The following is a 14,204-nucleotide window of genomic DNA, read 5'->3' as shown; positions in this document are numbered from 1 at the left end:
AATGGCACCGTCACATCGGCATAATATGGATCCGATCGAAGACGGCGTCCCTGGCCCTTGATTTTAGATCCAACGATCTGATAGCAGAAGCAGGTGCTGCATGAAACAGAGGAGCGAGGATAAAGCAACCATCCAGGGCCACAAGAGCAGAGCAGAGCAGCGGAAGCCAGTCGCCATGCCAATGCAGGTGATGCAGCCTCGGCTCCGCCCCCGCGGGATAGCATCATCGGCAGCGGCACGCCGCCGGTGGGTGGTGCGGCCGCTCCGTGCTTCCTCCGCCACCACCAAGTGCTGCGCTTCCGTGCGGCTGACGGTGTCGGACGCGGAGCTTGCTTCCCGCGGGTTCTCGGTGCGGCGCACGGCGGAGGGCATCGACGTGGCGGCGCTGAACGAGGTGTTCGCGCGCGTGGGGTTCCCGCGGCGGCAGGAGGAGCGGCTCCGGCGCGCTCTGGAGCACAGCCGCGTGGTGTGGCTGTCGGCGGCGGTCGGGGAGGAGGCGGGCCGGCCCGTGGCGTTCGCGCGCGCGGCCGGGGACGGCGTGTTCAACGCGGTGGTGTGGGACGTGGTGGTGGAGCCGTCGTGCCAGGGCCTCGGGCTGGGGCGCGCCGTCATGGAGCGGCTGGTGCAGGACCTGCGCAGCGACGGCGTGGGCAACATCGTGCTCTACGCGGAGGCGCGGGTGGTGGGCTTCTACCGCCTCCTCGACTTCGCCATGGATCCCGACGGCATCAGGGGGATGGCGTACTACCGATCCAAGCAACCTACCGCTAATAGTTCTCAATGATGATGAAATCATGTACTATTATTACTTTACTGGTACTCCTCCGTTCCAAAATATAAGTCATTCTAATTTTCTTTTTGAAAGTTAAATATCTCAAGTTTGATCAAATTTATACCAAATAGGTACCATTAGTTTCTTCATTAAATACATTTTCATAATATATCTATTCGGTGCCATAAACTTTTATGATTTTTTCTATAATTTTGGTTAAACATGAAATGGTTTGACTCTCCAAGAAAGTTGGAATGACTTATAATTTGGAACTGTTGCTTCTTCTTCCAATATTAATTCACAATACATGTTGCAACAATCATATTCATACAAGCACTTGGTTGGAAATTGGAACTGTACTTACACACACTGACACAGCACATTTGGTAGATTGATGTTACACTTACACGATCCAGGCATGGAAATAAAGCACACTGTTGGTGTTGGAACTTGGAAGGGGAGGAATCACCACACCAGCGGAAACAAGCAAGAATTGCTTGCTTCCTAGACTAGTGCCTGCGTCGTCGGATGGAGCAGGCGGCCATGAGGATGAGCACGAGCAGGACGAGGACGGCGAGGAAGGTGGCGACGACGGCGCCGCTGGTGCGCTGGCAGAAGCCGTGGAACTGCATGCAGATGGGCACCCAGTTGGCGCGCAGGCTGCCCCAGTGCGACACGTACACGATGGCGGCTGCCGCGGCGCCGGCCGCCGTCAGCAGGGACATGACCAGCACGTCGCAGACGAGAAGGAACACCCTCACGCCGGTGGCCTTGGGGCGGACGATGCCCACGGCGGAGAAGGGCAGCGACAGCACCAGGTACCCCGCCGCCACCGCGTTGGCCACCATGAAGAAGATGAAGGCCGTGAAGTCGTCGAAACGGGCGTGGAACTGGAAGAACTGAGTGAACACCGACAGCCGCTCGTCGGCGGTGCCCGTCGAGATGGCCGCCGCCAGCGTCGGCCCGAACGCGGCCACACGCAGCAAAAAGTCGATCACCGCCAGGCACCGCCGGAACCCGCCGCCGCCGCTGGACCGCAGGATCAGCGGGAGACCACGACCAGCGGCCTTGCTGCTGCTGCCTGCGGCATCACCAGTCGTCGGAGGAGCCTTGCCGCCGTCCATGTGGATCACGGTCGCGGGCTCGCTCATGTGTTTGGATTGTTTTGTTTGCTGCACAATCTGCCGGGATTTGGTCTGAATCTTTGAGTGCGCTGTGTAGTATTGGATGAGAGCAAATTTATACCTGGAGAAACAGGGGAGTTGTTTCGCGCTGATCAGCTTGTTTATTGCAGGAGTGGTTGCTCCTCCAATTCCTGCTCCTGCACCATCTTTCTTTCTTTCTAACTGCTCTCTGCAACTCCATCATCAACTGCTTAATTTGCTTCACAAGTTTAATCATCAACTGCTTAATTTGCTTCACAAGTTTAATCATCAACTGCTTAATTTGCTTATGATAGTCACAGGTTTGTTTAATGGCAGTTCGTTGCCATTTGGATTATGATCATCCAGATAAACTGTTTGTATTATGACCCAGATTCGGAGTCACATTATTAGCTGCATTTTGCAACCACATTTCGCACTGCTTTGAGATGAATTCTACAGCTGATGGTACATCCATTTGCATACACAAGCTGCAGTTTCTGAATTCATGGTTCATACTGCAGAAGCAACATACGAGCGGGCGTGTTTGGATAGGATTCTTAGCTCGATTCTAGTCATTTCAATCCGACCAACCATCCAAACGCTTCGATTCTCCAACAGTCCGATTTTCCCCCAAGCGGCAGTTATAACGCGAGACCCACAGTCGGGAGGATCGGGCGGAGGAGGCGCTTGCGGAAAAATCCACTCGATTCCCGAGCGCGACCGCCCGTCTTCCCCACACCATCCCGCTCGTCCGCCGCCGGCCGGTCCGCACCCCGCCGCCGGCCCCTCCTGGCCGGTTCGCGCGCCGCCGCCGGAGGCCCCGCCGACGGCCTCTCCGCGCCCACTAACCTCCGGCGCCTCCGCCTGCTCCGGCCGGCGCTCCCCGCTTCGGCCCCCAGTTCCCTCGCGCGGCCCGCAGCTCCGGCCGGCGCTTCCCGCTCCGACCCCTAGCTCCCTCGCGTGGCCTGCAGCTCCGGCCGGCGCTCCCCGCTCCGGCCCCCCAGATCCGGTCGCCGCTCCCCGCTCCGGCCGGCACTCCCTCGCGCGGCCCCCAGCTCCGGCATCATCGGCACGCCCCTAGCTCCTCTGCTGAAGCTCCCCTGCTGAAACGTCGGGGACGAGCCTCTGTGAAAAATTCGACAATGCCAAACGCTTTGCTTCTCCTGCCAGCAATTCTTGAGGAAGCAAATTTTTGTACCATCAAGCTTCTTGGAAAATCGATTCACAGATAAGCTGAAACAAACACGCCCGCTGTCATTTGCAGCGAACCTGCGCCACCACATCATTTCCGACGAGACATAATTCTAAACTGCATTCCCATTGTTGCAGCTTTTGCATATTCAAAGGCAAGCTGATCAGCCAGACAAACCCCAACAATAACAGTGAGATACCATTCCATGTTCCTGTGTAATTCTGATAGACTGATAGCAGCAGTATATAACATTTACTGCAGCATACATATGTATCTATAATATATATAGCAAGTAGCACTAGCAGACACCAAAACCCCATCCACACAAGCAAGCTGACGGTTTGATAGCAAAAGATAAGTACATCAACACATCAGATTCATCCACAAGGAGCCACATCAGAAAAGAAACGAGTACATCAAAGGGCAACTCCACTCCTTGAAACAACCACCCACATACTGTACATTCTGAACCCATTTTTGCACGGATCACTTCAAATTAGCTCATGCCAGCAAAATGCAAACTCCCTCTAACCGGAAACCATATTGAAAGTCTGCTTCTCCAAGCATCTGTTCTGGCTCTGGAACCTCAGGCGCTCAACACAGCAGGCATCATCAGATGGAATTGTACGCTCCAAATGAGGGACAACCATTATTCATGATCTGCATGATGGTAGCGAAAGGCCTCCACAGAATGCCGAAATGATCAAGTAGAGTAGCACTACTATGGCAACCGTCAACACAGCTCTGCAAAAAGAGGTTAAGATTAAAAAAATGTCTCAGAAGCAGGCAAACATCTTAAACCTTCAATTGACATGCTAGTAAAGAAAACAACTTGCTGCCTAGATTTTCTGCAAAGAACTGGGCACCACTTTACAGATTCATATGATAGTATATGAGCATATATACAATTTACACATCGCTCACCACAGTCACCACCACTGATATTTAACCCAAAAGGAAGGAAAAAAAGTCTGGATGTGTACAGATGTCACTCATGTACTTTCTTGTCCAGACCAATGAATTGCCAACCAAAATGAATGTGAAGATTTAGTAAAATTCAACTAGCAGGGAAGCAGTAGAACAAGCACAAAACCAGCACCGTTGGTCATCTTTCCAACAAGAAGTGCCATTGCTAATCTAGGTAAAGGATCTGCAAGGCTTCTGTAACATTGCTATAGCAGGCAGGAGAGGACTGCTCTCACTGTTTGAAGTAAATTGCAGATTTCACACTATAAACATATATGATTGACCTCTAATATCCACGGTGCATGCACAAAAGAAAGACACAGCACAAGTATGACAGATGGAAATGGCATAGCACTTACAGAAGCTTGGCGTTCTTCATCCAGAGCGCTCTGCGGAGCCTCTTGGATTGCTTGCGGAAGTGAAAAGCGCTGTCTTGCATGGTGGACGTCTTGTCGACGAGAAGTGAGATGCGATCGCCTCTGTCAAGAATTTTCTCTATGTTGTCGACCATGACGGTGTGTATCTGCAGGAATCGGAGAGGACAGATATGATGTACATGTAGCTGATGCCAATATGCCATGCCATGTACAACAAAAGTGTTTGAAAGATAAGTGAGGTATGTTTGAAAGATAAGCAAGGTACTTGCCTCGCTGACTTCTCCACGGAGACGGTTGAGCGTGTCGGCGCTGGGATTGCTGGAGAAGAACTCCATTTGCTGGTGGAGCACCCTGGAGAACTCATCGTTCATGGCGTACGCCAGCGCGGAGTGGGCGACTCTGCCGTAATTCTTCATGAACCTCATCTGGATGTCCTCCAGGTAGAGAAAGGGGATCCTTCCTGCATCGTGAAAGTTTGTAATCCATTCAGGAGGAGGGAAATAACTGGTGAAGTGGCAGGTTGAAGCATTTATCTGAACTTATGGAAGCAGGTAAGACATCTGATAACTGAAGGAAAGCAGAACATACATACAGATACAGCAATCAATCAGAGTAGCAAACAATAGCAGGCAGCAAGTAATAACTAGTCCAGGTATGGGGAGAAATGTGAAAGTGGTTGCTCCAACACAAAGCAAGAGCATGAATGAAGTATAGATTTAGAGAGATTACATACTTCCGAAGGTGTCGTTGGCCATGCAGAGGAAAGTGATTCCGGCGTCGCCGCGGAGGACGTGGAAGATGTAGCGGTCCTGCGCGAAGCAGAGGCGCGCCTCGGCGTCGGGCGGGAGCTTCTCGAGGATGCGGCGGGCCACGGCGCCGGCGTTGCCGGAGACGGCGGCGAACTCGGCCAGCACGACGGTGCCGCGCGCCACCAGCGCGTACACAATCGCCATGGGGATTGGAGAGATGGGATCTGGTGAGTGTGATGGATCCCCTGATGTGATGTGATCTGATCCAATCTCGCCTGGGGAATTGGGGATTTCGAGCGGCGCGGGGCAGCGTGGACTCCCCCCTCCCTTCGACCCTTCCTTCCCCTCCGGTCGGGCGGTCGGCAGTCGACGGCACTCCGTTGTCGCTTCGCAAGTTGGACTCGCCTTCCTTTTCTTTTCTTTCCTTTCCTTTCTCCTCTCCTTTTCTTTTTATTTTTCCTCTTTTTTTCAATTATAAAAATACCATATACTCCGTCCGTCCTGAATAATAAGTTTTGGATTTTATAAATAAAACATGACAAACAATTGTTATAAATACCAAAAGGAAATATTAACTAAGATAAACATGATGCAAATCAAACACCACCAGGAAATATTAGAGCCTTTCGAGATATGACAAAATATGTGCCGGAGTATATGGGAAGAAAGCTGCAGGAAGAATTATAGGGTTACAAGATTGATCATGATATCAACACATGTACATCATATCTAAAACTAACACACCTCATACCTTCCGGACATTCCTATAGACAATATTCTTGGCTCCTTTTTCAGTAGGATCTATATCCTTTTTTTTAGCAAGAACCCATGTCGTCTCTCACAAGAAACACCTCTAGATAGTGCCACATACAGCTACCCATAAGAAAAGTTAGGCTTAGGGAGGTGGATACTTGCATTTGGTATTGCCTGACCCTACACCTTGTTTATGGTCATCGCGAAGCTCAAGCGAATGGGAAACTACTTGCTTGCTTGAACTTGAACAGAAGGGATAGATCTTCGGAAGGTGACATTGGTATCCTATATGAATACCCTTTCTCCTGCATGCTGGCCATTAACAATCTTAGCATCGATAGAGTTTTTCTAAAATCTCTCGCGACCAGTCGGGTGCCATTACAGGAGCCATTGTGATGATCAAGATTACAGAGTAGGATAACAAGGCAATCTATTTGGTGTGATTGAATTGAGAAATCTAGCCTTACGTGATTACGATCAAGACGCGATGCACCGCACGTAGGTTAAGATGTAGATTGTGGAGTGGTAAACCAATAATTAGGGTCAGCTCTTAGCTCTTACGTATGCATGCATGCATCTTGCAAGGGAATAATGGGTACCTACCATTCCAGCCGGTGTGGTTCTGCAGACAGTGCTCAGTGGAACCATGTGGCAGCGTCAGGAAAACAGGCTACAATCTATACTGAATGCCTCGTCACTTGCATACTTGGATAATGACTACTGATTACTCAGGTTTACAATAGTCAAACAAGCCAGATCAATTGAATATTAGAAAATTGAAGCCAGTAAGAAAATTCTACGAGAAGATAAGCGGCCTGTTCACTTCAGCTTATTCAGCCGGCTTATCAGCCACCAAACAGTATTTTCCTCTCACAACAAATCAGCCATTTCAGCTTTTCAGCCGGCTTATAAGCTGAAGCGAACAGGCCCGTATCCAGAACAACAGGAAAACAACACAGCTGAAACAATATGATAAACTAGTAATCTAAAAATCACAGGTCCACAAAATGGCATCTACATCTATACACAGTTCTTCCGGAAGGCAGTGGTCAGTAAATTGAAACTCACTTAATGGAGAAGGAAGAGTCCGCATGATAACAAATGGTGATAAAAGATACGGTTCAGGCTTTATTCTTTTTTAAACGAGCAGGTTCAGTCTTTAGAGTAGAAAACATTATAGGGGTTCATTACTGATGATCTAAAAAGAAGGTAGCACAGGGACGACGTGGCAGCCTACCTCGTGGCTCAAGAACGACCAGCAGGGTTACGGAGATGAATCAGGAAGAAGAATCGTGTGTTCTCAGAAGGCCCTCCGATCCTGTTGGGGCCTTGGGGCTCACGACAATTAGGAAACAATCAGGAGCGCAATTATGTGGATGATTGATAACCAAGCACCGGAGGGGTGGGTCCGCTGGGTAAGGGTGAAAAGCGTGGTGAGAAAAATTAGGCATTATTGGCAGAAACATATTAGAATATCCACCCCCATGGACACTTGCTGCGTGGGGCCATCTGTGAGGGGTAAGGGTGATTATCTCTGGGTGAGAATTGATATCAATTTCGTCGCTCTTTATAGTATAGATGGATACGTAGCTTTTGCTATGCATATAGAGATATATTATGTCCAGATACGTAGCAGCAAGTAGCAAAAGTTATGTATCTACAAAACGTCAAAATGAAGTAATATGGGACGGAGAGAGTAGTACTTTGATTTTTTTTAAAAAAATACTTACCGGAGCCAAGCTGCAGCACATATGCTGTTAATGGTAGCAATGTCATGGTAGCTTCATCCTAAGAGTTTGGCAATTAGGATTCGTGATTCAAGTTGGAAGATTCGGTAAGGGGAGGTAGGGCGGAGCACCATGGATCAACAAGTTAATGTAGCTGTGGGAGGTAGCAGTATGGAGTTGCCGCAGACAAAGCCAGAGAGGAATGCTAGCTAGCGTGGTGTCTTAAGGTGAGAGTGGTGCGACTGTACTGAGGGAGTCAAGGAAAAGAAGACGAATGGATGGTGGTGTTAAATGGGAAAGAGGTCGTACCATCTATGAGGTAGAACAACGGCCCAAATTCGAGTACTACCTGCATCTTGTGGCCTTTTCTTAATTATAATAACCTATTTGAATCTACAGCATAGCGTTGATAACATTTTTACCATCGATAACGTTTCTACCGCTGCGTTATAATAGTACAGTACATAACTTACTGAAGAAAATGATATGTATAATAGCTACTGTAAGCACATACGGCATGTGCATCGGATGGCCTCGCTCCATTCCATCCCCGCGTCCCATATTGAGGCCGTAAGAGCCTTCTCATATCAAAAAAAACCTCCTACATCCAATCCCTTGATTGGGGATAATTACCTGTAACATACTAACATCCAGATCGTGCAAAGGCCTAATCTAGAATGTTACTCTAACTTCGAGTCACCGTCCACACAGTGGTGACTCAAATGTAGGAATCTTAAAGATAAAGGTCTCGTTCTCAGTCAAGAACAATGAACATATGTGAATATAAAGGAATCCATTACTTCAATAGTATTTAGGACAAATCCACAAATTTCGCTATGACATATCCAACAGTTGAAACCAAATTTATTGAAGCATCTTTTATGTCCACCGAACATTTTTAGAAACATCTTGAACAAACTATGAGAACTAATTAAAATTCTGTAAAACTCGTTCAACTCTTGGTCCCAAAAATGTATCAAAATTTAATTAGAATCGAAATTGAATACGAGCGGAGTAAGGTCGTAAAGTATAATTATTGATTAATTATATATACTAGCTACTAGTAAAAACCATGCATTTTGCCTGTGGATCGGATATATTGGAGTGTGGACGAGACGACAGTAGCAGCTGATCTACATCAGTTAATGGTGCTGGCTCTGCTCCATGATCTTGTGCACCTTGGCTCGCACCTCTTGGTCTCTCCGCGCCATGTCGCTGAGCTCTTGGGCGGTGAATGGCGGCGGCAGGGTGCAGGGCTCGTAGCCGGCGACGTACCTCTCCCTGGACTCCATCATGAACTCCCTCTCGCGGCCCTGCGCGGGGCAGGCGATGGCCTCCGGGCAGAGCTCCACCGCCTTCTCCGGCACGGTGGGCTTGTAGCGCAGCAGGCTGGCGTACTCGGTGAGCAGGTGCAGCATGTAGTCGTAGACGTAGTCCATGGCGAGGTCCTCCCTGGCGAAGGCGCTGCCCTCGCCGGCCATCCTCCGCGCCTCCGCCGGGTGCGCGTTGCCCCAGTCGACGGCGAGCTTGATGGCGGGGCACTTGCGCGCGGGGTCGATGGGCCAGTAGTGCTGACCGGCGACGAGCCCCCTGGAGAAGAAGTCCTTGAAGGGCGTGTCCACCCGCAGCTCCGGCGAGTCGCAGGCGAGGATGTACTTGTCGCTCACCGACCACGACCTCCCCCGCACGAAGATCTTGTACCTGTAGTGGCACTGCTTGGCGAGGTTGGAGCCCCGGAAGCCGTCGCGGATGGCGGCGCCCCAGTCCTGCGCGAACACGCGCGCGTTCCACTCCATTTTGTCGCCGGAAGATTTGTTGCAGCGGAGGAGGTCGCGGCGTTCGGCGGACACGCCGGGGTTTCCCTTCCAGTAGGCGTAGGGCTCCCGCTGCGGCCACGGCAGGCGCGCCGTCTCGGCGGCCATCTCCTCCAGCAGCGGCGCCCATGGCCGGATGTTCACCTCGGGCCAGCCCCAGAAGGACCAGTCGGGGAAGACGATGTCCACCGTGGAGTCGTCCTTGCAGTACCGGAACAGCGGCGGCGGCGCCTCGGAGCGCTTGACCTCCGGCATGTCCTCGCAGTTGAACATGAGGTCCAGGTCGGGGACGCGGCCGGGGTAGCGAGCCAGCAGCTGCGCGATGCCCCACTGCGTGAAGGTGTCGCGCGTCTGGAACACGCGATGGTACGTCTCCACGTACGCGCGGCCGGCGAGGACCACCAGCCGGAACGCCGCCCGGCCGCGGCCGCTCTCCACCGCCTCGCGAGTGATCCCCGTCTTGCGCCACGGCGACAGGTCCGAGTGGATGAACCGGAAGTACTCCGGGCATCGTGGAGGGGAGTGCACCTGGGATTGGGAGGACGGTGCCACCGGTGGTGGTGACGGCGACGGCGACGGCGAGGGAGGTAGCACTGCTGCAGCTGTGCCTGTGCGGCGGCGGCATGTCCATGTCGCCGCCGAGGTGCCGTTGCCGCAGCTGAAGGGTATGGGCACGAGGTCCGCCGCAGGCGAGGGGACGTGGTGAGTAGGCCGCCGTCGGTGCTGCCTCACGCCGCCGCCGCCGAGCAGGAACGACTGCATGCAATGCAAGGGCAATCGGTTGGTTGTTTCCAACATGGATAATAGCTCGAGTCTAGATAATTAATTTCATGCATTATTAATTCACACTGATGAAGCTCAAATCTTAATTGTTGATTGGGACACAGCCGTAGTATGAGAGATAGAAAGAGATGGTGCACTCTGCAGCTAGTTGGTGTTTGTCTCCATCGATGATCCCTCCCTCAGTGCTTGTTGCATACCCGGCCTATACTAGCTGCTACAACTTTGGTTGTTGACTTGACTTGGAACGCAACTGAAAACCACTACCTCTCTGACCAATTGAATTGAACCTACCTATAGCTAGATCGATACCTAGCTAGCTTTACGGTGAAAATGTACACATATGCTCGCATTTGCACACAATAAGTACGAAATTGCAGGTCGTTCTGGACAACAATAATTTCATAGAAAGGCATATAATTTGGGATGGAGTTGCCAAACCACACATCACTGTCACTGCACTGCACACAACAAACTAAAAGTCAAAACAATGGAATTCTTGTTCATTAATTCCATGGGCCAGATCATATCGATGAGGCCTATAGTCCGATCCATTGACGCGCGCATGGAAATATGGCTCGTATCCACTTTCCCCGTGATGAACTGATGATGTGATCATCTACTTAAACATATACGTGGATGGATGGTTACGCTTACGCTTACGAATGCATCCACTACTATAATTTGTTGATGATTCAACTGAAATTCCTGCATCCGGATTTGAGTCCTTGACTACCTCCTTGTGCTGGAACAAATATTAGACCTAAATAGCATGGTAGCGTTTGTTTTCAAGTCAAGGTAGGAAATTAAAAACGAAGGAGGGATGACTGTTGAATTGTTTGGTGCAGTAGTGTGGACTAGTATTGGTAGGACGTGTGTGTATGCATACAATACAAGTTTGCCGTCAAGAAGCTAAGGGCGCGCGCGTGGCTGCCTTGGATTTGTTGGGAGGCTGTCCATGCTGAGATCATATTACAGAATTCTATCCATGCTGAGTTCATCATGCGTTGAAAACAAGTCGAGACTAGAGCTATCTAAGTTGTCTTTGTATTTCTTCTTCGATCGCGTCGTGTCCTGCTGCTGCTGCTGCCGTGTTGCTTGTGTTAGTTGGATCTCGTTAATTAAGTTGGATGGATTGATCGATTCATCATCAAGAACATTAGCCGGTTAATTAGCTAGGGACGATGCATACCTTTGCATAGTCGAGGTGGATCCACCAGCTGGTGGCGCTGCCGACGAGCAAGCCCAGGACGACGAGGCCGCCGATGACCAAGCCCACGCTTCTCGTCGGCAACAGCTTCTGCGCCCGCCGCCTCCACGCCTGCTGCTGCTGCTGCTGTTTGGCCGCCGCCGGATCCTCATCATGGTCACCATCTCCTCCTCCTCCTCCTCCATGGTCATCATCCGGAGGCGGCGGCGACACCAGCGCCGCCCCCTCCTCCTCGTCGCCCCGCTCCGGAAACAGGAGGCTCTTCATGGATAGCTAGCCTCTCTGGGAGAGCGCCCTGCACGAACTGAAGATAGACGAAGCTACCTAGCGCGCACAAACGTAGTAGCATCAGCTAGCATATATACTAACATACAAGGTAGGCAGGCCGAGACGACGACTATTCTTAAATTACTAATTGGGAGTAGTAATTTAGCATATATAAATTACTAATTAGCATATATACATGTATATGCATGTGTAGTCAATATCTGTACATGCATGAACGGTACACAGCCTAATTATATATATTCGCTTCATCAATGACAAAGAGTACTGATAGTAAACTTGGTTTGACATTTTGGTTTCTAATAATTAATATAAGTTCTGCTATATTAATAAAGGGGAAAACAAAACAAAAATGCATGCTGTTGATGTTGCGTCACCACCCCCAACCTAGCTAGTTGCTTGTCTCTGACAGTGACACTCGCCCCCTGTTCCTGTTTCTGTTTCTTGGCACCCCACGTACACCTCTCAACTAGATTACCCGTTTCTGGTACACCCTCTAATATAATATAATTATTGGCTCTTAATCATTTAACACGGAATAATGTAGATACTAATTACCTCAACTCTGTGTAATTGTTACTAGCTACCAGCTACTTCTCCATTGTGGCAATATAAGTTCATTATAAACTAGTAGACGCAGTGGTGGACCCAGCAACCAGATGAAGCCTTCCAGTCTGTTCGTAGCAGAAGATAAGAAAAGAGTTGCAACAGCAGAAGAGAACAACTAGGCCCTTGCAACTGCAGCATGGGAGCCTGGGCAGATGCCCAGGGTGGCCGGGTGTACCTCAGACCCTCATTCTCCTTAATTAAAATAAAATGCAACTAGAGTAATAATTACTGATGTTGTACATTGGACAGGCATGACTTACCGCACCACACGCAGCTGCAGCTGCAACATGGTACCTACGAAGGCTCAAATGGAAAAGAATGCCAAACCAGTTCTTACAACTCGACCAAACGATGGCCCATTTTACTTGGAAAAGTCACGACTAGCTACCAAACCGTTTCCCTAGTTTTGATATGCCAAAATTTGATGTGTGTTAGAGTATGACATAAAGATTTACTTCTAAATAGAATAAGTAATTGTCCCTGAGGCATATTATATTATCTTTTACATAATATATGCGTCGTGCTATTGTAAAATCTTTATAATGAGAACTTAGGATGTACCTTGACTTATTGAGTTTGGGACCTTGTGGACCATTCCAGATCGAGCAAGTATATAATCCACTGCTTAAGGAGGGACTTGTTAGGCTTGCGAGCTGACTCGGCTCGTTATCTTCTTACTAGCAAATATGCCCGTGCGTTGCTACGGGTACATGAAAACTACATCGATATATTACCATACTATATAATATGGTCTATATGTAGCTAATCATATTTTAATATGACTTAATATGTACCTTTTGATGTTATATTTGGATAATTTATAGAAGAGTAATAGCTATAGTTGAGTTTTATTAGGTTGAGGATCCAAATGGCTATAGTTGAGAGTTCTAAGCGTAATATCTATTTAGATGTTTGCAAATTAATCAATTAATGTATGGACTTATAAATTATGATTATGAACCACAAATTTGATTTTTGCATATCATTTTGTACCTTTTTTTGTATAACCTCTTGTGTGTTGAATATAATCCAATGAGAAGGACTGTGTTGAAACTTTTTATTTACTTCAATGCCCTTATTACCTACCTAAAGGACCTTTCTTTGAAAAATATGTTTGTAAAGGGCTATCATCTAAAAATGAAGGACTCATCTAAAATATCTCGTGTGACTCCCCTGCTTGACTTCGTCGCCTGCCCCCGAGACACCATCTTTGCCGCCGCGTCCGAACCCAGCGCACCTACCTCTGTTCATACCCAACCAGCCACGCGTGGGCCGAGACCTTGCGCGTCCCCACATGTCATCGGTGCTCAATGCGTGGTCATCTACTTATCTACCCGCCCACGCTTTCACCATGGGAGACGGAAACCAACGATGCTGCCATCCACATGTCGCCTGAACGGAGCCGTTCCATTTCATTCCTTCCAACCGTAGCTGCTGCCTGCTGCTCCGTGACGTTTCCCCTCTCTGTTCCCAACACGACCCATGCCTCGACCCACTAACATCGTGGCCCCACCGCGGGCATAACGGCCATTTCAAAACTCCCAGCCTGCCTCGTGTGTGTGGCTTTAAAGCGACACCGTTGCCTCCGCTAGCTTCCTTCCCCATTCACCTTCGACCCCCTCCCCTCCTTCGCCTCTACCACTTTGCCCTGCTCCCTTCCGGCTCGCGCCGCTGCCTTCGTGCTCTCCCTGACCTCCTCCTCCTCGTTCGTCGACCCGCCCTCCTACGCCGATCCACCGACGCCGTGCCTCCTTGCCCTCCTCTGCGTCGCCGAGATCTGCGCGCGTGGCGGCCTCCGAGTACTCCCTGCTAAGCCCATCACCAC

The 14,204-nt window shown here is 49.7% G+C and overlaps 4 protein-coding genes across 4 annotated transcripts; 1 reads left to right on the top strand and 3 right to left on the bottom strand.

Annotated features, from left to right (window-relative positions):
* Positions 1-102: 102 nt before the first annotated feature.
* On the top strand, positions 103-1,094 carry LOC101777356 (serotonin N-acetyltransferase 2, chloroplastic). Its single transcript, XM_022827611.1, has one exon. The coding sequence runs from the start codon at positions 176-178 to the stop codon at positions 782-784; it is 609 nt and encodes a 202-aa protein (XP_022683346.1). The 5' UTR covers positions 103-175; the 3' UTR covers positions 785-1,094.
* LOC101774903 (casparian strip membrane protein 2) lies at positions 1,035-2,226 on the bottom strand. The gene has a single exon (XM_004972340.3). It carries the CDS (start codon positions 1,921-1,923, stop codon positions 1,282-1,284), a length of 642 nt encoding a protein of 213 aa, XP_004972397.1. The 5' UTR covers positions 1,924-2,226; the 3' UTR covers positions 1,035-1,281.
* A 1,064-nt stretch (positions 2,227-3,290) lies between these two features.
* On the bottom strand, positions 3,291-5,601 carry LOC101774509 (vesicle-associated membrane protein 714). Its single transcript, XM_004972339.3, has 4 exons — positions 5,186-5,601; positions 4,722-4,912; positions 4,435-4,598; positions 3,291-3,853 (listed from the first exon to the last, which is right to left on the bottom strand). The coding sequence occupies exons 1-4, from the start codon at positions 5,403-5,405 to the stop codon at positions 3,763-3,765; spliced, it is 666 nt and encodes a 221-aa protein (XP_004972396.1). The 5' UTR covers positions 5,406-5,601; the 3' UTR covers positions 3,291-3,762.
* Positions 5,602-8,516: 2,915 nt separating this feature from the next.
* LOC101776947 (protein O-glucosyltransferase 1) lies at positions 8,517-11,857 on the bottom strand. Its single transcript, XM_012846944.2, has 2 exons — positions 11,468-11,857; positions 8,517-10,251 (listed from the first exon to the last, which is right to left on the bottom strand). Exons 1-2 carry the CDS (start codon positions 11,750-11,752, stop codon positions 8,824-8,826), a joined length of 1,713 nt encoding a protein of 570 aa, XP_012702398.2. The 5' UTR covers positions 11,753-11,857; the 3' UTR covers positions 8,517-8,823.
* Between the last annotated feature and the right edge of the window lie 2,347 nt (positions 11,858-14,204).

The sequence above is a fragment of the Setaria italica genome, chromosome VI (genome assembly GCF_000263155.2).
Source record: "Setaria italica strain Yugu1 chromosome VI, Setaria_italica_v2.0, whole genome shotgun sequence".
In the NCBI taxonomy this organism is placed as follows: Eukaryota; Viridiplantae; Streptophyta; class Magnoliopsida; order Poales; family Poaceae; genus Setaria; species Setaria italica.
The sequence above is the reverse complement of the archived record's forward strand: the minus strand, read 5'-3'. Positions and strand labels throughout refer to the sequence as shown.

What these genes read in the sequence shown, in the direction of transcription:
- LOC101776947 (XM_012846944.2), bottom strand. Translation starts at nt 11,752, where the DNA reads ATGAAGAGCCTCCTGTTTCCGGAGCGGGGCGACGAGGAGGAGGGGGCG. An exon ending in TCCACCTCGACTATGCAAAG is followed by an intron (nt 10,252 to 11,467) that starts GTATGCATCGTC and finishes CATTGCATGCAG; the next exon opens with TCGTTCCTGCTCGGCGGCGG.
- LOC101774509 (XM_004972339.3), bottom strand. Translation starts at nt 5,405, where the DNA reads ATGGCGATTGTGTACGCGCTGGTGGCGCGCGGCACCGTCGTGCTGGCC. An exon ending in TCCGTGGAGAAGTCAGCGAG is followed by an intron (nt 4,599 to 4,721) that starts GCAAGTACCTTG and finishes CGATTCCTGCAG; the next exon opens with ATACACACCGTCATGGTCGA. An exon ending in ATGAAGAACGCCAAGCTTCT is followed by an intron (nt 3,854 to 4,434) that starts GTAAGTGCTATG and finishes CTCTTTTTGCAG; the next exon opens with AGCTGTGTTGACGGTTGCCA.
- LOC101777356 (XM_022827611.1), top strand. Translation starts at nt 176, where the DNA reads ATGCCAATGCAGGTGATGCAGCCTCGGCTCCGCCCCCGCGGGATAGCA.
- LOC101774903 (XM_004972340.3), bottom strand. Translation starts at nt 1,923, where the DNA reads ATGAGCGAGCCCGCGACCGTGATCCACATGGACGGCGGCAAGGCTCCT.